This window comes from Heliangelus exortis, chromosome 2, assembly GCF_036169615.1.
Source record: "Heliangelus exortis chromosome 2, bHelExo1.hap1, whole genome shotgun sequence".
Lineage (NCBI taxonomy): Eukaryota > Metazoa > Chordata > Aves > Apodiformes > Trochilidae > Heliangelus > Heliangelus exortis.
Window position 1 is genome coordinate 26016836 of NC_092423.1, and position 19941 is coordinate 26036776.

The 19941-nt window shown below is 39.0% G+C and overlaps 1 protein-coding gene across 1 annotated transcript in view; it reads right to left on the reverse strand.

Annotated features, from left to right (window-relative positions):
* Window positions 1-6612: 6612 nt before the first annotated feature.
* The window catches only part of COL28A1 (collagen type XXVIII alpha 1 chain), a 55513-nt gene continuing 42184 nt past the window's right edge, over window positions 6613-19941 (reverse strand). Inside the window, exons 26-36 of the mRNA XM_071735298.1 lie at window positions 19593-19661; window positions 18250-18318; window positions 16704-16772; window positions 14099-14179; window positions 13973-14008; window positions 13749-13785; window positions 12892-13446; window positions 11832-12016; window positions 9825-10038; window positions 8560-8736; window positions 6613-7388 (exon numbers count right to left, since the gene is read on the reverse strand). Of these exons, the coding sequence (XP_071591399.1) occupies window positions 8567-8736; window positions 9825-10038; window positions 11832-12016; window positions 12892-13446; window positions 13749-13785; window positions 13973-14008; window positions 14099-14179; window positions 16704-16772; window positions 18250-18318; window positions 19593-19661 (1485 nt within the window). The 3' untranslated portion in view covers window positions 6613-7388; window positions 8560-8566. The remainder of the gene's footprint in view (window positions 7389-8559; window positions 8737-9824; window positions 10039-11831; window positions 12017-12891; window positions 13447-13748; window positions 13786-13972; window positions 14009-14098; window positions 14180-16703; window positions 16773-18249; window positions 18319-19592; window positions 19662-19941) is intronic.

Below are 19941 nucleotides of genomic sequence, written 5' to 3' on the forward strand. Positions count from 1 at the left end.
GGCAGGCATCTTCATGATGGATTGTCCATGTACAGCTACAATGCTTCATACTTCTGCTGCTGGGCAGCCCATTCTCTATTTAATATCTGCCCAAACGCCTCATCTGACTGCCCTGACTGTCCTCAGGAGCTCTGGGCTGTTCAAGGTGGTGAAGTTTGAGGATGAGGCTCACTTGCAACCTCCTCTGAGAGGTAATCCTGGATAGACTAGGTGACCGCTTTGGTCTTTTCCTACAGGAGTTACCCTACAATCCTAAGATCTTTTGCCAGCTCTTCAGAGAGATGTTTTGGCACTAGTATGTTTTTCCTTCAGATCCTCCTGGTTCTTGCTACTGCTTTGCTGCCTTCCACAGCCTGGGAGCTCTTGCCTGACCACTGGCAGCACTGAGTTTTGCCCATCTCATCCTTCATGTGCTTCCACTTTCTCCTTTTCCTCACAGAGGAACTGTCTGGTGGAAGTTGTTTTTATCATTCTAAATAGGACTACACAAAATATCTCAAAATACACAAAATTTTACAGAAGGGTAGTTGGACGATTCTCTTTCATCTCAAAGCTAAGGTGCACAATTTCCATAATGTGGGGAAAGGACTCCTGCTGCATTGCACAGGTGCCTAGCTACAGACTGAGTTTTCCCTGTTTCCAATTTTCTATCTTGGTTAATCCACACAGGTTTTATGGGTGTAGAGGTTCCTTTCTGTCCCTGTTCCACAGTTGTGCCTGTTGCTTGCTGAACCTGGAGATCATGTTTCCTTGGTATGCAGAGTTGCAAGGTTAACTCTGGTATTGGCACAGTTCCTTTGGCTGTTTCAAGAGTTTCTGATCTCTGATAGCCAGCAGGTAGCTGCTGCTAAAAATATTATAGGCAATGTGAGAACTGGATCTCAAACAGTTTTTTCCATGTGTAAATCATAAAGTGTCTTCATAGAGGCCAGTACTGCCTGCAGCACCTGGGTGTAACTTAAACACAGTGCTTAAGAATTACTTGTTGAATTCCTAAAAAGCAAATCCATAAAGAACAGGGGAAAAATGCAGCAAGGCAGGAAACACTCCCATGTTGTGCAGTTCAGCATTATGCTGATACTTACCATTTCATTGTTGTTTCACAAATTCACTTGTTCCATGTTAGAGGAAGAAGCAAGCTGGTTAAAGAAAGCCCAGCTAAAGAAATGCAGTATCCAAAACAGTAACTCTAGGTGTCCAAGCAAATCCTTGCCCCACTCTCTGAGGCCCATCTGGCAAGTAGAGAGTCTGAGGGCAGATGGAGGCAGAGACCAAGGTGTGTAACTAGCAAGTCATGAGTCAGCTTACACTAGAGAGTAAGAAGGATCCTGATGGAATGAGTTTTATATCACAGATAACTTCTAGATCTGCTGCTCTCTCCCATTGCTTCTCTTTGATTAATAGATGCTACTCATTCAAAAGCTGGAAAAGTTCTCGTATTACAGAACTGCATGCTACAAAGAGCAGTGCAAGGTACATAAAAGTAAAAATACTTCCCTGTAGAGATTATATGTATTAAAAATAACCAAAAAAGCAAGCTAATTTAGTGCAATAATTTTCCCCTCAGGGCTGTCACACGAGAAAGCTTTACAGAGAAGAGGTGTGTTGGGGCGTTGGTAGTTTGAGGTAACTGGAGGGGTCGGAAGGTTCTTCAGCTTGTGTCAGGCTAGGTGTGTTAAGGCACCATGCAAAAGCAAACACACATCTTTCCTCCTGCCTCTGACCTCCTGCAACTCCCTGCACACCAGTTCTTGAGCTCTGGAGATCTTATCTCAGATCAGTGGGATGAGGAATCTGGCAGAGAGTAAAGGCCATTTCTGGGTAAAATCTTCATTTACAGCATGGCCTGTTCTCCACCTGGCCTTGCAGTGGAGATGCAGCTTTGGGCCAGGGACTCTCATTTACCTGTGCTGCTACTACACTTCCTCAGGGGCTTGGATTTCCAGAAAGTACTCCTAGGTTTAACAGTTATTGCCAAATGCAAATTTTCTAGATATTTTAATGGTTATGGGTTATGTTACTCTTTGCCTTTCATACCACGGTATAGTGTACATAAGGGCCCTTTTTGTAGTTATGTTCCTGCTTCAGTGTAAATACCTCATAAAACTTGTCCCTGCAATATCTGGCTCAGCATCCTGGTTCCATGATGTCCGCTTTAAACATTAGGAGTAAGACAAGTGGAAAATTTGTCAAAGAGACTGAGGCCCATGAAGCTACAGTGTGTGGCCCATAGGAAATGTAATTTTGTGAGATGAGTTAAGAGGTGCTTTAAAAGTCCTCAACCAGCTACATCCACTGAGCTGAATTTTGGAAATTGTTACTTCGTTATGATTTGTAAATACCTGTTGATATTTTGTTGGGTTTTTTACAGAGGCATTTTGTTGTTTTCCTCCTGATGGCACTGCAGGGTAAAGCTGTGGTCCTTGGGGCCCTGTAGTGGAGCTCCATTGTTTAAGGTGCTTTTCACTGATCTATTTCTTTTCACTGCTTGACTTGGGGACCAGTATAACATTCTGATTCCATGTTAACCTAAATTCCTGATCTGAACTTTTAACTTACAGAAGGAAAGTTTTGTTGGGTGACTTTTCTCCTCTTAAAAAGTAAAGTTTCAACCAGCTTATGAACTGTAATCAAATCCAGCACACTACTGAGCATGCCAAAAAAAACCTGACATGAATACTAAATTCTCAAGGATCCTGCTCAAAGAATGCTTTTTGCTCACGCAAGTTCACATACATACTCCAGAATATCCATTGATTACCTTGACTTTTGGTTGACTACATTGTATGGTTCATCCAGAACAAGAATTGAACATTTCTACTTGCAGATGTGATATTCCCTTCAGGCAGAGTGCAGTTCTGCCTCCAGCACCACCCTTGTCAGTACACTTTCTGCTTACTATGGTGATTTATGTATTTTGGCACCCTGTGCCTCAAGTTAAGTTATGATCTGCACAGTTATGTAGTGTGCAGCCTCGTGGAATCTCAGTCATAGTTCTCTAATGGTCATTGCAATGAAAATAGCAATTTTCAAAACATATTTTATACGTGGAGCTCATTATGCTTGAATTAATTGGAAAATACAGCCTTTCTGGTCAACAGAAATACATTTTACCTATTAATTTACAACTATAGTTAAAACTGATGGAAGCTGTCCTTGGAGAAAACACGATGCACCAGGGAGTTGTCCTGGATGAAACAAGAAGTAGATGAAATTGCCAATTATGTCATGATGGTAATTTAGAAGAATTACTAGCTATTTGTTTTCCATGGAAAAAATGCATCAAACTGTCCCCAGCCTCCATCCCTGGGCCTGCTCTCCACACCCCTGCCTATGTGCTCAGCAAGACTGGGGCACCCCTGGGCCAGAAGGAAGCAACCACCCTACAAAACCCTTGAAATCCCTCTCCAAATCCATGCTTTTCACACAACCCTCTCTTCCCTGCAGCTCCTCTTACCCAAGTCAGCTACTCAAGGGAATGTACCCAGGCACATCCTGGGCCTGAGGGATTTTTTGAACAGTTGCTCATTTATTTACTGCCCTGTCATGTTTGTTTGTTTTTGTTTTTTTTTTTAAGGTTGGATAGATTTAAACTGCTAAAATAGGAGCACCAGCCCAAACACATTCTTGAGCACCTGGGATTAACTGAGATTGCAACAATTTTAAAGCCAATCCAAAACTCTTTTGGGGTGATTGATCACAAATTGAGCCTTGTGGTTGCCAGTTTTCTTCTTGTCAAAGCTCTTATCTACCTTATTTTCACAATAAGAAATGGTTTTCTTTGTGTCCCACAGTCAGCTGTTTAGATGTCCAAGAGATTCCTTTTGCCATGACAATAAAATGAAAAAATTTCCCTTCTCCCTCCCTGTCCACACGTAGGGACATCACAGCTGCAGAAACCAGAGATTGTGAGACAAGGAGAACCCACATGTTCTTTATCTTAGAAATTGCTCTAAACCAGGTCTTGTGAAGTGTTATAAAGCCAGAATAAAAAGTATTTATGGATCATGTTTTAGAGCCTTACCCATTCATATATATTCCTGGTTAGAAAAAAAAAAAGAAAGCCAATCTTAAGTAGAATTTGGCTCAAAATCTGGGTTTCATTTATCTCTGAAGCTTAGAGCTGATTCTGTCCCTTATAAAAGAAAATGTAATTCTCCTGGAAGTAAATGCTCCTATATTTAAGGCTGTCCTTGGTAAAAATCAAGTAGCTAAATATAATTTAAATTTCTTTGTCTAGTTACCAAGCCTGATAGTTGAGATGTCTGCTTACATTTACCTGTGAGATTTCAAAACCTTCATCTGCTGCAGATTCAGCTTCAGCAGCAGCTGCAAGAGCTCTGCCACTGGGAAGGTAACAAATAAATCTGAGGAGACTGAAATTATGGCAAAGGGTGTTTGATAAGAAGCTGCAGGAGGAATAACTGTAGGTAACTGGAGATGTCAAAGATTTAATTGCTGGACCTACTCTATCTCATGTGTCTGGAGACCTTAGAAAAGTTTCTCTTCTCACAAATCCCAGCCCACACACCTGTCCATGGAGACTTCATCTCTTTCACTGAGAGGTGGAGGAAGAGGAATTATGTTTTTAATAAAAGACCTTCTTTTAAAAAATTCATCAAGTACCCCTGAGCTGAATACCTTTGCAAGCCTTGAGAAGGGTGTGCTCTATGTACAGATGGGACCAGAACATCTAAGAATGCAGCTAAGGGAGAAAAAGAGTAGGAATGCTGTTATAAATCTATCCTGTCCATACAATATTTCTTTAAAAGAAGTGGATGCTGGTCTCAGCCATGCTATCAGAAAAGTCTTTTTTTAGTTACCCCTCAAGGAATGTCTTTGACAGCAACTTCCAAATGAGGTAATGTGGTAATAATTTTTCCAAAGATGCTGGAAACTGCAGTGCAAGAAATGTTGGGTATCTTCAGTCAATTTAAGGCAACACAAAGGAAATTTGAAGAGGTAGAAGAAATGGAGGAGTACAGGCAGCAGGACAGGCAATGAACAGGCAGTGTTATTAAACAGTCTGAATGGTCCCTAGGGACAAAAAGTGACTGAACTGGGTTAAGGAAAAAGATGGATTCATTTTGATAGTTGTTAGCAAGACTCTGGTAGAGTTTCTCAAAGTGGAAAGCTGCTGCTATTCTACAGTGAACAGTGGGTTTTTTTGTTAATTATTTGGTTCTTCCAATTGTTTTGCAGGATGTCAGAAAAATAATTCACCTTATAGTGATCGCTTCAGACAGAAAAGAAAATCTCAATTTTTCTCAGCAATTTTTAAATTTTACAGTTTATAGCATTTGGCCTGGTCTAGCAGAAGATTTGAGGATTTAATGATTAAACCATTCTTGCTTTTAAAATTTGCCTTTGTTGTAAATAAAAGATTTGTTTGCTAGTGGAAACCATAACACTTTCAGTTAGTAATGCTGTTTTATGGGGTTTTTTTGTAACTCAAGGATAAAGCAGTGGACAAGAGGTGCCCCCTCCTAGTTTAGTGACCCATGAGACTCTTGAGGATGCAGAGCTGGGTGAGCAGACACAGGAACCAATGCTGCCACTCAGTGCTGATACAGATGTAGAGAAGAGTTGTCCTGTCAGCAAGGACTTATGTGCTTTTCAAGGGCTTTCTTAATATTAGAGCATACATCCTGATTTTGCAGTCTGGGGATCCACAGAAAGACCTACATAGAAATGGATGCTTATTTCTGATTTGAAAACCTTCCAATTTTTTAAAGTTGTATAGCCTGCATTTTTGCTTCTTTGCTGTTAAAGGTTTCCACATGAAAGTGCAAAAAAAAAAAGGAGCAACCTTCTGGGTCACACTAGTTTGATCACATTAAGAAGATTACTTGTATATTAAAGGGTAACTGGATTTTTCCTTAAGCATTGTTACATAGCAGAAAGTGTCACTATTTGCACTTCTAAAGCCTGTCAACTTTACCTGAAAGTTTTGCATTAAAATTACAGAAGATGTTATTGCAAACCCATAATTTACATCTTCAAATTTACTCCCAAATTAATTATCTCCAGTGTTTCTCAGACAAGACATCTCTTTGTTTGGAGAACTGGCTATGAAGACAAGAGCTGATCCCTTTCCTGAAGCAAATGCCCATGCATGGAAGATTAGAAGAGATTTGAATAATCCTGAAGATACAGACTGGATTTGAGACCAAGCCTAGAAAAAGAGTCTCTCAAACCATCTTTCAATCTTGACAGTACATTAACATTATATTTTAGTATGTTTTAAATTTTGAGTCTTTGTGTTTATTCCTGTTTTGGACATCTGTTCACTTTTAGTCTCCAGCACACTGATATTCTTAGGATAATGGCTCTGACTTTACTACTCCTGAACAGCAGTTTGGTTCTTTCCATGATCTTTTTGCACCACTTAAATTCAAAACTTTTAAACTCCACTTCAAGCATGTTTTTCCATAGAACTAGGTTTGCATCCTATCTGCTGCAAACAAGTTTCTCTGCTTGTTAAATTTGCTTACACATGGGGGAAAGAGTTGCCCAAGCAATTGTTCAAACAAATCAGGAATTGTCCATAGTGCCTATTATGTAGTTACTAGTTTTTTGTTTGCAAAGAAATAACAATGCATGACTCTATCAGGTATTGCTCCCCATTTTAATCAAATGCTCATAATTTCAGATTTAATGGTGAATTCATATAGGATTATGGCTAAAAGTAGGAAGGATATAAGTAAACAGAATAGCATGTAATAGAGTGAAATAATTTTTTTTAACAGAGGCCCTGAGAAATTGAAATGTACTTACTAGTTTAAAGAACATGAAGGATCCTGATCTTGTGTAATTCTGAATGAAAATCCTACCTTTTTAATTGAAAAGATTATATTGATGTTAATCCAAATGGGCTTTAGTGGGGGACGCCCCCTCCCTCACCATTACCTATAGACAAGGTAATACATTCCAGTGAGGCATTCTAACCAATGGAAATCTTAATTTATGTCTCTAAATGCTGTATTAAGAGTGCTAATTTGAGGAACCATTTATTCTTTTTTAAAACTAGAGCATATTTTATTCTTCCACGAGACTAAGAGACTTCTGTCATTAAATGCTAAGTGTAAACACTTTTGATGTTTCAGTCCTAGAAAAGGAATCTCATCACTGCCAAATGTAAATGTAACATGTCACTACAAATTTGGAGGGAAAAGCAAGCTTTGTGTGTGTGATTACAAGATATTGCTTATGGTGTTGCAGATAACGTTATCCAGGAATCCTGTTAATGTGAAATCCCATAGTGGGGAAAGCAGCAGAGCGTGGTAGGAATACAATCATGTTAACACATCCCTGTGGATTCTTCTCAGTCAGCTCTTCCTCAATAAATATGAACTTCCAGCTTTAAAATCTCTGGACAGCAGTCATCTCTAAAAGAAATAAGGAATTGTTTTATTTTCCTGAAATGTTTAGAGAAAACACATGCTGCAGTTCAATAGAATTTTCCTGTACTGAAAGATGAAACAGAATATGTAATGCTATTTATTGGGGATGAGCTATATGGCTTTTGCAAAGGCAGTTATGCACTGCTGATAAGCAGCCTCTTTGAAGTCCAGGCCTCACTTCCCAACCACGTGGACCTAAGGCACTTAGATAGTCTGCTTGGATTTCCAGTAAGGTCCCTCCCCAAAGAAAAGTTATAGTGGGTTGAGGGGGACAGTTTCTGACCTTGTCAGAGGTGAGAAGAATAAAACAAAGGAAAGAGGATAAATGGTCAGTGGAGAGAGGTCACTGGTGGGTGTATGCTATGATCTGTGCTTCTCAATACAGTTGTAAGCAATCTAAACAAGTGAGTAAAAAGTGAGGTCACAAAGCTGGTGACAATACTGTGTTACTCTGAAGTAGTAAAGAAAAGGGGGTGACTGTAAGAAATTGCAGAAGTACTTTGTGATACTGACTGAATAGGCTGTGAGTGGAAAACGGAGTTTTGATAAGTGTGAAATAATACACAAGGGGAAAAATGATGATAAATTCAAACATAATATGATGGGTTCTCAGCTCACCCTGTAGATGAAGTCTTAGAACTATGATCTATGAAAAGATCAACTCAAATCTCAGTAGTGGTAAATGGTAAAAAAGTCAAATGGAATGTTACAAACTATAAGATAAGGAATAGAGAACAAAGTGGAAAACCTCACAGTGTGACTGTGCATAGATCATAACTACCAAGTGCACTTCTGGTCCCACCATCTCAAAATCATAGAATCATAGAAAGTGAGGGGTTGGAAGGGACCATGAAAGATCATGTAATCCAACCCCCCTGCCAGAGCAGGGTCACCTACAGCAGCTCACACAGGAACACATCCAGGTGGGCTTTGCATGTCTCCAGGGAAGGAGACTTCACAGCCTCCCTGAGCAGCCTGTGCCAGTGCTCTGTCACCCTCACTGTGATAAAATGGTTCAGATAAACATATCAGGGTTGATCAAAGGTACAAAAGACCATATGATATATATGTATAGTCTGAAAGACTTTTAAATAGACTAAACCTTTTTAGCCTGGAAAAGAGGTGATTGAAGGAGGACTTGATGGAAACAACTTACTTATTCATCAATCAATGCAGGCTTCTTGACATTCTTTTTCTGTTTCAAATCTATTGTTGGTACCATTGCAACCTCCATACCAGAACTGGCCACAGGAATTGCCATTCTTGTCATAATACCATTTCACCACGTAGTCCCGACAGTCCCCTTGGCTCAGTGGTTCTAAGCACTTTGGATCTGAAAGTGTATCAGTAAAAGTTAGCTTGACTTCTGGGGCAAGTTACAGTATCTTAGAATTGCCTCCTTCAGTAAAAGGAGCACCTTTTCTTTTTCTTTCTTGTAGAGCCTGGAAGTACACATGCCTCTCTCATATTTATAGTCAAATTCCATTTCTATTAATGAGTTGCCTAAACAAATACAGGATCAGTTCGAAATGAAACAGCCTAAATCCTGGTATAAGAACCAAGCTGCTGTTTAAATACCTAAGCATGTAATGGGTACTGATGATGGTTTGTCATCTTGGTTTGAAAATCTGGTTTTCATTGTGTGTGATGTCTGTAGACAGAGAACTCAGGAAAAGAAAATTTCAGGAAATCTAGAAACTATTCTGGGGGAGGGAGTGGGGATTGCTTGTTGGGTTTTTTTAGTGCAGACTTGTTACCCACTATAGAATCATAGAATCATAAAATTGGCTGGGTTGGAAGGGACCTCAGAGATCATCAAGTCCAACCCTTGATCCACTACCGCTGCAGTTACCAGACCCTGGCACTGAGTGCCACATCCAGTCTCTTTTTAAATATCTCCAGGGATGGAGAATCCACCACTTCCCGGGGTAGCCCATTCCAATGCTTGAGCACCCTCTCAGTAAAGAAATTCTTTCTAATATCCAACCTAAACCTCCCCTGGCACAACTTGAGACTGTGCCCTCTTGTTTTGCTGAGAGTTGCCTGGGAAAAGAGACCAACCCCCCCCTGGCTACAACCTCCTTTCAGGGAGTTGTAGAGAGTGATGAGGTCTCCTCTGAGCCTCCTCTTCTCCAGGCTGAACAGCCCCAGCTCCCTCAGCCTCTCCTCATAGGATCTGTGCTGGAGTCCCTTCACCAGCCCAGTTGCCCTCCCTTGGACCTGATCCAGGACCTCGATATCCTTCCTGAACTGAGGGGCCCAGAACTGGACACACTGCCCAGAACTGAGGCTGACAGCTCCTCAATGCTCACAGGCAAAAAGCACTGATCAGATAAATAATTATCATCTGGAAACGTTCAGCAAAAACTGTAGCAGAATCACCAGCAAAGAGTAAGTCTGAGAAGAGTATTTATTGCTTACCTTTCTGGGTTTTTGCTACCTGTGTTTGCAACACCATGAAGTGGTGATCTTCAGTAGCAGTTACATTGAATAATGGATTGGCAACTGGACTCTGAGGTTTGCTATTATACAGGTCATCACTTGGAGGCAATCCTGATTCACTCCGAGCAGAGGTGGTCACAGTGGGATCCTGAGCAGGTGGCAGCTCAGTACGTTTGGCCTGGGGTGGACTAAGCTGCAAAAAAAGAGTCAAAATCTTATACCTTAAAGTTCTGTCTGGGCTCAGATGCTGAGAGATTTCTGTAGGAAACTTCTGCTAAATAACATGTGAAAAAAATTACCATGAACAGCAAGTGGATTCAGAGCTCCTTCTAGTGATTACAGAGTACATTGCCATAATTTTCTGACACTGAGAGCTGAATGAATGGACAAAGTAATGCATTTGATTTAGTTAGTAAGCTGAATTCATTCAACTGCAGCAAAGTTTCAGTCACCACTTAGTCTATAATATAAATAAAAAATTGAAAGAACTGTGGGGTAAAACAGTGCTGCTTAAAATCCAGTACACTCACTGGGAGTGATTTGTCACCTTGAATCTGTCAAGAAATGGAAAGTGGCTGGCAGGAGGACCAGGTTACTGGTTATTCATGGGAATAATTAAACATATGCATGTTGTGGTCCTCCAAAGATCTTTGTAGATGAGGAATCCCTTGAATACATCTAGATTTTCCCAAAGTTTTGCTTAGGAACCACACCCTGTTAATAAGATTGTGTCCTTGCCTCTATCCAACCAACTGACAAACCCCACATTGTCCTGTTTGTAGCTAACAGCCAGCTCCTAAGCACTTAGAGTTTTAGAGTTTATCTTGACTGAAGCATTAAGAAGCCAGCTCTGCTCTTCAAATTAAGACTATTCTACAAAAATTTGTCTCTTTATTGTTTTAGTATATTCAAGAAGATTTGCAGGTATCTTGGCACATTACAGTACAAATGACTGCATTACTCCCACACACTGAATGCCTATTGAGAACAGGAAAGAATTCAATACCATTAAACATCTTCCCATTTACAGGCTACCACTGACACACCTGGTCAGTTTAAGAAAACTTTTCAGAGTCTTTGAGACACTGAAAATTGCAGTTTAGGTGAAATATAAATGTGCACACAATTAACCAAATCCATATTCATCAAATTCCTATTACATTTCTTCTCCAGGCCTGCAAAAAAGGTTGTGTTTGCTTCTGAGAGAAATTCAATGGTTGTGAAGATTTAACTATAACCATTGACAGCTAGAACCACCTGTAAAGCATCTAAACACTTTAAACTACTCCTATCTGAAATCATTATCACATTCTTGATAAGGTCAGCATCTATAAATCCAGGTTTACATTTACTTTTGCAAATGGTACAGAATGTAAAAATTAATCATCAGTGTCACACAGATCTGTCTGGAGGCATTACAAGCCCCAAACCTAAATCAATCCCACCTAACAAGAGAGCTCTTATTCAAAGAAATTAAACTGAATTTTCAGAGTGAACTATTTAATTATGAATTATATTGCATTAAAAATAATCAATAGGATTAATATTGGCTAATTCACTGACTCCCCTGCAGTAAATCACTAATATATAATTAGGTGCAATCTGTTTTCAGTTAATATTTCAAGATCAGTACTGTGGTCCACTATGCCCATTCCACACAGGTACAGGGGTTTATACATCAAATATTTCAAGAGTTTATTTAACAGATTTTAGAGGCAAGCAATTGGTTATTTTTAGGCAAAGCAATAAAAACTCCCTTGAGAGTTACTACTGAGAGACTGTACAGGTGCCAAATATATTACTCTAATACTAAGACAGTGGCTGAAAATAACAAAGACCTAATAAGGGAACTAAGGTGATCTCTTGGTGTAAGCAAATGACACATAATTTGCATATTAGAAGACTAGTGAATGGTGAAATAAAGAATACTCAAATAAAGAGACATAACTTTAAAAAATATTGGATAATTGTTAAATCTTTACTTACTGGGTAACTGATTCCTTCTGTAGGGAGCATATAAATCTCTGAATCAGTCATTTTAGATGAGGGACTATTAGTATCTTCAGTAGTAATTCCAGGTTCTGGACTTGGAGATGGAGATAAAACATATTTTCTGGTGTAGAGGTCAGACACATTCTCACAGATTTTTGTGATCAGTTGATTTTCAAGAGCTGAAAAAATTCACAAAATTATGAATTTTATTAAGGGTAGCCAAGAAAAGTCATAATGATTCATCATATCTTTTAGTGTGGTTAACCCTAATTCTTTAATGAGAGTGAGTTTTGAAAACCATCTTCTGAAGTTACATTAAAATGCAAAAGAGAAGTAATAGAGTCATGTATTGAGTTATTTGATTTTAAGATTTTTTGTTATTCTAAAAAGAAACAAAATGTACTAGTCCTAGAGGGCTAGTCTGCAGTTAGTCTAGATCAATGTACATTTTTTAAATGGGCCATTAGAGGTCTCCTCTGGATTTTCTCCTGATTCCAGCTGTGGCCACAGGATTTTTTTCAAAGCCTCAGTTTGAAATACAAAATGTACTTTCCCCATTACCTTGTGTGCTGCTCCACCATTTTCCCCCTAGGATCAGGATGAAAGCATAGTTTTCCCTATGGCTTTCAGAACAAAAAAACCCAAACAAAAAGACAGCTTGCAAGAGGGACTCCAAAACTGACAGAAGTTACATAAAATAGAGAAAGTGACAGAGATGTTGTGTCAATGTGGAAGGAAACCTGCACCTCCCTGGGATGAAACCATGGCAAAGCACAAAAGAACTGTGAGGGGAGGCTGATGGAAGCACTCCCAAAGGAGGAGTGCCCCAAAAGAGACTTCAGCTCAGAAAACTGATATGTGCTGTGTTTTATTGTTTCTGCAAGAGGTAAAAATTGGCAAAAGCTTCATTTGGCCAAAGAAGAATAGAAAAGTTTAATTTGAGCTGCATCCAGAAAAGAAACAAGCTGCCAGTCAGCTGGTTACCTTGCCTTGGAAAGGCCAAACTATGGGATGCTTATTTCAAGTTTCTTCTCACTAAGGTAATTTCTTTTACCTGAAAGAGTCGTGAAGTCATCTATCAGGTAAACATGTTCTTCATCAGGGTCTGTTGCAATCAGATGCATTTCTTTCAGAAAATCACCATAGTGACTCTCATTCCTTTGAATGATCCCAATGACAAACATCTCAATATCAGCAGCATGGGCCACTTTTACTACAGTGCCCAGTGTGACTTTGTCCCGAGGGTCAGCTTGTCCATCTGTGATGACAACAGCCACCTTCCTGACTGCTGGGCGTGCTGCCTGGAATAACTGGATGGCTTCTTGGATAGCAGAAGCTGTGTATGTGCCTTCTCCTAAGTAGGGCATTCTATCAACAGCTGCTTTCAGGTGGTCTTTGGTTGTGTATTGCTTCAGAGAAGAGACCAACTCCACTTTATGGCTGAAGTTGATAATGCCGATGCGGGTTGTAGCGTGGTTGGCTGTTACCTTGTCGATGACAGTTTTCATAAAAGTTTTGATAATGTTGAAGTTAGCTGGCCCAACACTCTCTGAACTGTCAATGACAAACACCAGTTCCAGTGGTGTTACTCTGCATCTGATACCACAACCTAGAATAATAAGTTCAGACATTTCATGAGAAACCACATTCATAAAAATTAACTGAACTCATCTATCAGATTTACAGTCAGGTCAAGCTCAATTAATAAAATAATTTACAGTTACTGATGCTGAGAAATACAAACAGAGCTGGGCCAGATTACTCCCAGCATAGCTCTGGCAACATAGTCATCAGTGTTTTCACATGTAAGGTACCCTTACATACAAAAACACAGAGGACAATTCCTTCAGACAACATAAATTTAGTGTGTTTTAATAGCACTATTTTTTCCCCCCATACTGGAATGCTTACCACATATGTCATTGATAAGTCTGATAACTTCTTCTCTCTGAAAAAGAGTATTAATTAATTTGCTGTGTGTTCCAGTTTATGCAAAGAAATCTGTTTATTTACTTATTGACAAGAATGTAGCCAATGCAATGCCCCATAAAAAACTTGCTGTAACATCAGATGACCTTTAAATATTTTCCCAAAATAAAGTCTTGTCTTTGACACTAATTCATGTTCATACTTACCGAAAGACCAGGTTCACCTTTTTGTCCCCAGATTCCCTGAAAACATGTAGAGTGTGACAATTAACAAAAGCCCAATTTGTCTACTATCTTTTGTGCAAAATTAATTAATATGAAAATGTGCTTTACCTTTGGTCCTGGAGGTCCTGGGTCTCCAATCTCTCCTTTGGCACCTTTAGTCCCTGGATCACCTCTATCTCCATAGTCTCCCTAATTTAAAACAACCAGATTAAACACAGTCAGCAACTCCAGTTTTGCTGGCAATCAGATATGAAGTTATAGTTCAATGAGCTTTTAGAATAAATTTTCTGATGGCTTTTTTGTTGTGTGTGTCTGTTTTATGAAGAGAATATCTGAAAGCAGCATCTCAGAGAAAGTAAGACGGGCTGTAAAAACATCTTTAAGAAATTTCTATGAGAAATTACGTTAATTCAGGAGTGAGGGTCAAAGACTTCTTGATGTAAATGTAAAGAATATGTAATTTACTCACTCTTCTTTGATTTTCTTGAACTCTAAACCAATGTCTATACTGGACCTATCTTAATTCAGACCTATGGACAGATGTGACTGCCTCAGTCCAGCCAGTGTACTTGAAATTCCAGCACCTTTGCATGGAACCCACACAAAAACTGAGAGTTTGCAAAGAACAGAGGAAAAGGCACGCTTGAACTGTCACCTCCCTAGTGCAGAAGAAATTCTGCACCTTTTTTTTTTTTTTTCAAGTGACTAGTCCTTTTGATTTCCAAAAAGGAGAAAGGTTTACAACACTACAGTATTTTAAGTGACACTTTGCACATCACAGAAATACGAAACACTATCAAAAGACTCAGGTTCTGAATTAAGACACTTTTTCAAGAATTAGACTGTGCAGGACCATTTTTACTTTTCTGGAAGTTTCTGACCATTTTTGTTTCACTTGCAACTTTAAAATGAAAATGAAACTTTAAAGCCTAGAAATTTATCTAGTTTCCTGTCCATTTTGATAATACTCATTATTACCCAGACAGTGAAATCACAAAGATACCTCCTGTGTTACAGTGTTCACCATGGAGATTGCCATCAATTTTATAAACCATTGTGACTCTCTCAGTCTGATTCTGATGTTATTATTATTGGTATTATAAACCTGAGAATTTTTCATAGCTCCTCCACAGCACTAAGATAAGCAGTCTCCACCAAGTAAGCTTCTGCAAGACAGTTTCTATTCTCCTTCTATTCTCTTTCTATTCTCCTTTCTATTATAATTTCCTTCAAAGAGTATTACTTTCCATTATCTGTCCATTAATTCAATCTAATCTCATCAAAGTTAAAGTCTCCTCATAAGAGAGACTAAAAATGATCTACTGACTGCAGTGGCACCCCTACTTTCTGACATGTAAATATATTAAAATGTGATCTCTTTGGCATTTGGCATTTATTTGAAATTCCCACTAACCTAAACCTTTCCTCTTCATGTGTCACAAGTCCATACAAATAGCAAACAAAGAAATTGTGAGTATTTGGAGAGATTTACATTGGGTCACAAAGATTAGTCTAGATACAGGACGAATATTAAACCCACTGAAAATATTGCAATTATTATTATAATATGTGACATTTGGCACCTGAGAGAAAACAAAATTAGCAGGCACAAATTTGAAGCTGTTTGAAAGCTGGATTGTCCTTAAGGCTTCAAGCTGTAGTAGCCTGAGTAATACTAAGTCTGAGAAAGTGTTATATAGTATGAGCTATAGTGGGCCACAGTACCATAAACATCATTAGTGCAGGCAACAAATGGCTCTGGGTGGGTACTGCCTGTCCCCAGAGAGGGGAATGAGCTCCTCTTTGGGAAACTTCCTAAAATTAGGGAGCCTGATCATCTCTGCTCTCCTATGAAGAATTCTGTGGGTTTTTTCCCCCTTAGGCTTTCCAGACAGAGCCTTCAAAATAAAATCAGTATTTCAGCTATGGTGTAACTATTGCAGAAGAGCTGCCCAGCTGGCCCAGGCACAGGCTGTGAATGCAAGGTGCTGTGCTCCATCACACACTGACACCAGCCCTCATTCTGCTTGAGCCTCTGTTCTCACTTGTGTGTACACATAGGAGGCTTCCACATCTCACAGACCTTGGCTTCCTTTGGCTATGCTGCTCCCATCAGAAACTGCACATCTGAAAATCCCTAATAAGTAGCCAGAGTATTGAAAACTCTCTGTATGCAAAATTTGTTAGATGGGAATAGGTATCTGCAGGAAATTCTTACAATTTTTGTATCAACCAGGAAGTTGCTCAGTAAGGAAAGATTCAAGCTTGGGCTCCAATGATTTGTTTTTGTCTTTGTTTTTTTTAAAGAAAAAAACAAGGATCAAATAAAACAAAGCACTTGAAAGACACTAGTCAAAAAGCAGTTTTTTGGTTTTTTTTTTGTTGAAGACTGTCAAAGAAAAGGACTTTTTGTAATAACTGAAAAATATCTAAGACAACTGAATAAATAATTTGACCAATGTCATTCTAACAGGTTCCTGCTAAGCACATTTGAAACCCTTTTCCAGAGCCTGGTCCTTAATGACAATTTAGATTTTTGCAGATTTTAAAGCTGACAATAAGTAGTAGGGACTTACCTTGCTATCCACACAAGGCAATGTCTTTGCCTTCTATATGTCTTCAAAGACCTGTCACACCAAATGACTGCTAAAGGAAGAAAAAAAAAAAAAAGCCTTTTTTTTTTCCCCCCCCTTACTTCAAATGTAGGATTTACCTTTGGTCCAGGAAGGCCAATTCCTATTGATCCTTTTACTCCAGGAAAACCTTGATTTCCCTTTTCTCCCTATCAGAATATGGAAAGAAAGTTTAATTGAAAATTAAAACAATTTTTATACTGTACTTCTTCAGATTACAACATTCTGCATCTTACACAATGCCAGATATTTATATTATGCAATGAAACACAATTTTCAGACATAGAAATGGTCTGATGGGGAATAAGCAATTAGGTATGGTTCACAACATACATGGAGCCTTTATAAAGTATATAATGAAAACTCTATTCCTGATTATTAAATGAAGTACTGCCATTTCACTGAAACAGACAATATACAAAAGCAACCTCACTGAGGCTCAGAGCAGGCTACAAGCAGTAAAATGAGTTCACACAAAGCTACTCTAGAAATACAAACCCAGAATCTCTGCAAAATTGACTTAGTTTTTCTGATCTTCAGTGAATGGAAAGACATTTTGGCTGGGATAGAGTTAATTTTCTTCACAGTAGTCATTATGGGGCTATGTTTTGGATCTGGGTTGAAAACAGTGTTCAAAACACACTAATGTTTTATTATTGCTGAACAGTTCCCAGGCAGCATCAAGGCCTTTTCTGCTTCCCATGCTGCTCCACCAACAAATGGGCTGGGGGTATACGAGAAACTGGGAGGGGACACAGTGGGACATAGACCTCAAGTGACCATAAAGACATCCCATCCCATTCCATCCCATCCCATCCCATCCCATCCCATCCCATCCCATCCCATCCCATCTCATCCCATCCCATCCCATCCTCAGCAATAAAAGGTGGGGAAAGAAAGAGGAAGGGAAAACATTTGGATTGATGGAGTTTGTCTTCCCAGGTACCCGTTACTCATTCTGGAGCCCAAATCTCCTGGAGATGGCTGAACACCTGCTCAGAACAATCCTCCTGATCCAGGGAAATATTCAATCACGTGCTCAACTTTCAGCACACTGATTTAAGACAGATAGGAGACACTTGGGTTGTTCTTCACTAGAGCCTCCAGCTTTAATAATTTTCTTCCACACATTTGTGACAGGCAATTTATTAGCTTTGAGTTTTCAGAATATGTTATCATGTTTTCAGAATATGTTACCATGTTTGTGGTTCTCTTTGTAAAGACAAAATTTGTGGTTGGGTGAGTAAAAACCTGATGAATAGTATGTGGGAAACTGGTTAATTTCTTTTACATTGCTGTATGCATTGATTGAATTATCTTGACATGGCAGATCTTTGTTACTGTCTTTTACAAGGGCATTCAGAGAAAACCCTGGCTGTTTTCCTTGGAGTATTCTTTAAGCTGAGTAAATCAGTAAGAATAAAAGGAGAGCAATCAGGTTCCTGCAATTCTGAAAACTCAGCAGTTAAAATAAATACTACAAAACTTATGAACAAGAAACTTCGTTATACAATGATTATTTGCAGGACTTCATTGACTAAATGGCAAAGAGAAAACCAGACAATGCATATCCATAAGATACAGTTTTGAGAAAAAACTGGACAGAGATCCCATTAACTGGGTTACCTTGCTTCCCTGGATGCTGTCACCAGGGGGCCCAGGGGGCCCAGGCAAACCTTTCTGTCCCATCATACCCTGTGGCAGTCAGAGGGGCAGAAAAAGCAGAGTTAGGAGGCAAACTTTATTCCTGGTAACACTACAGAAGTAATCTGAAAGTCACTGAAAGCAAAAATTTAAATCACATCAAAGACCCCCCTGATTCTTCTTTTTGGTTTATGGTTTCTGAGGATGGGCCTTAGTAATTATCCTCAGCAAGTTCCCAGGAAAGCAAAGGAACAATTAAGCTGAAAATAATTAGAGAGTAAAATTTACTTATGTTACAGGGTGGTATTTCCCCCAGATTTTCCTGCACAGAAAATGTCTTTTTACAACAGTTTTATATAATCCCTCCACAAAAGGGAGGCACAAAGGACCAGAGCAATAAAACCCAGTATGACTAAACCTGCCAGGGATGTTAGCAAGTTCTCGTGCCCCATGGAGAGATGCTGAGACCTTGTGGTGCCAGAGTCTCTGGAAGCACCAGTCATTCAGAAAATCAAAAGTGGGAGAGGAAGAGAAAAGCCAAAGCAGCTCCTGTTGATTTGTGTCAATGCAGTCAAAGTCAGGGAAAGCCCCTGTGCTTTGGAGACAAAGCAAGGCAAAGCCAGGTATTCATCTGAAGAAAATCTTCACACCCTGTTGCTCTTTGCACTTCTATAACAGGTTGGTAATAGCAATGTTTCTGCATTCAGATTTATTCAAAATGGCAGGAGAGACTTGTGTTAGTCTCTGCTAAGGAAATCATAGAAACCATTTGCAAAGGCATAGAAATTTTTAACTTAAGTTGAAGAGGAGAAGTGTGCACAAAAGTTCTCCTCATTGCCTTTCTAAAAAGGATTGATTGATACACCTGTAATAAAGAAATCCAGACATGTATTGAGGTTCTTTTTGCAGCAGTACATCTTTTTGGAATTGTAAATCACTTTAGTGTTTTTTTGCAAAAATTGCAAACATAAAATTCACATTTAACATATTTTTCACCTCAAAAGAATCTCTTGAAAATGGAATAGATTCAAATGGAAGAAATGCATCACTGAGCTAATTTATCAGCCTGATAGTTCTGTTCAATTTCCAGCTGTAATCTCATAAAGTTTAGCTGCAAATGCTATTTTTATCAAGTTATTATTCTTTCATTATCCTTTTGATTGTAATGTATGGTCAGTGCCCATGTTTCTGTGCTTGATTTCTCTTGCAGTTGCAATGATGTAAATCAATAACTGATAAAGATATTTTTATGTCTGAGAGAACAGACTCTATAGCAGCCAGCATCACAAAAGAGCACAAAAGCTTCAAAATAGCATTGTACCAACCCTGGGACCAACCATTCCCATTCCCCGTGGTCCTGGGGGCCCAGGATAGCCCCTCATTCCAAGGTCTCCCTGAAAACAGGAACAGAAGTGTCAGTCATTTATCACCTATTAATTTTTATGTCTTTCATCAACTTAAGAAGAAGTCAAACAGACTACTAAGTTTAAAAAACAAAACAAACAAATGTTACATGTATAAAAGGTCACTCTATAGATATATATATATTAAAAAAGACCATAATACAAGCACCATCATTATTTAAGCTCTAGGAGAAGAATATTAAACCTCCAGCAAACTTCCACGTGATGAAAATCACCAGCAGAGTGATCATAAACTCATCTGCTACAGGAA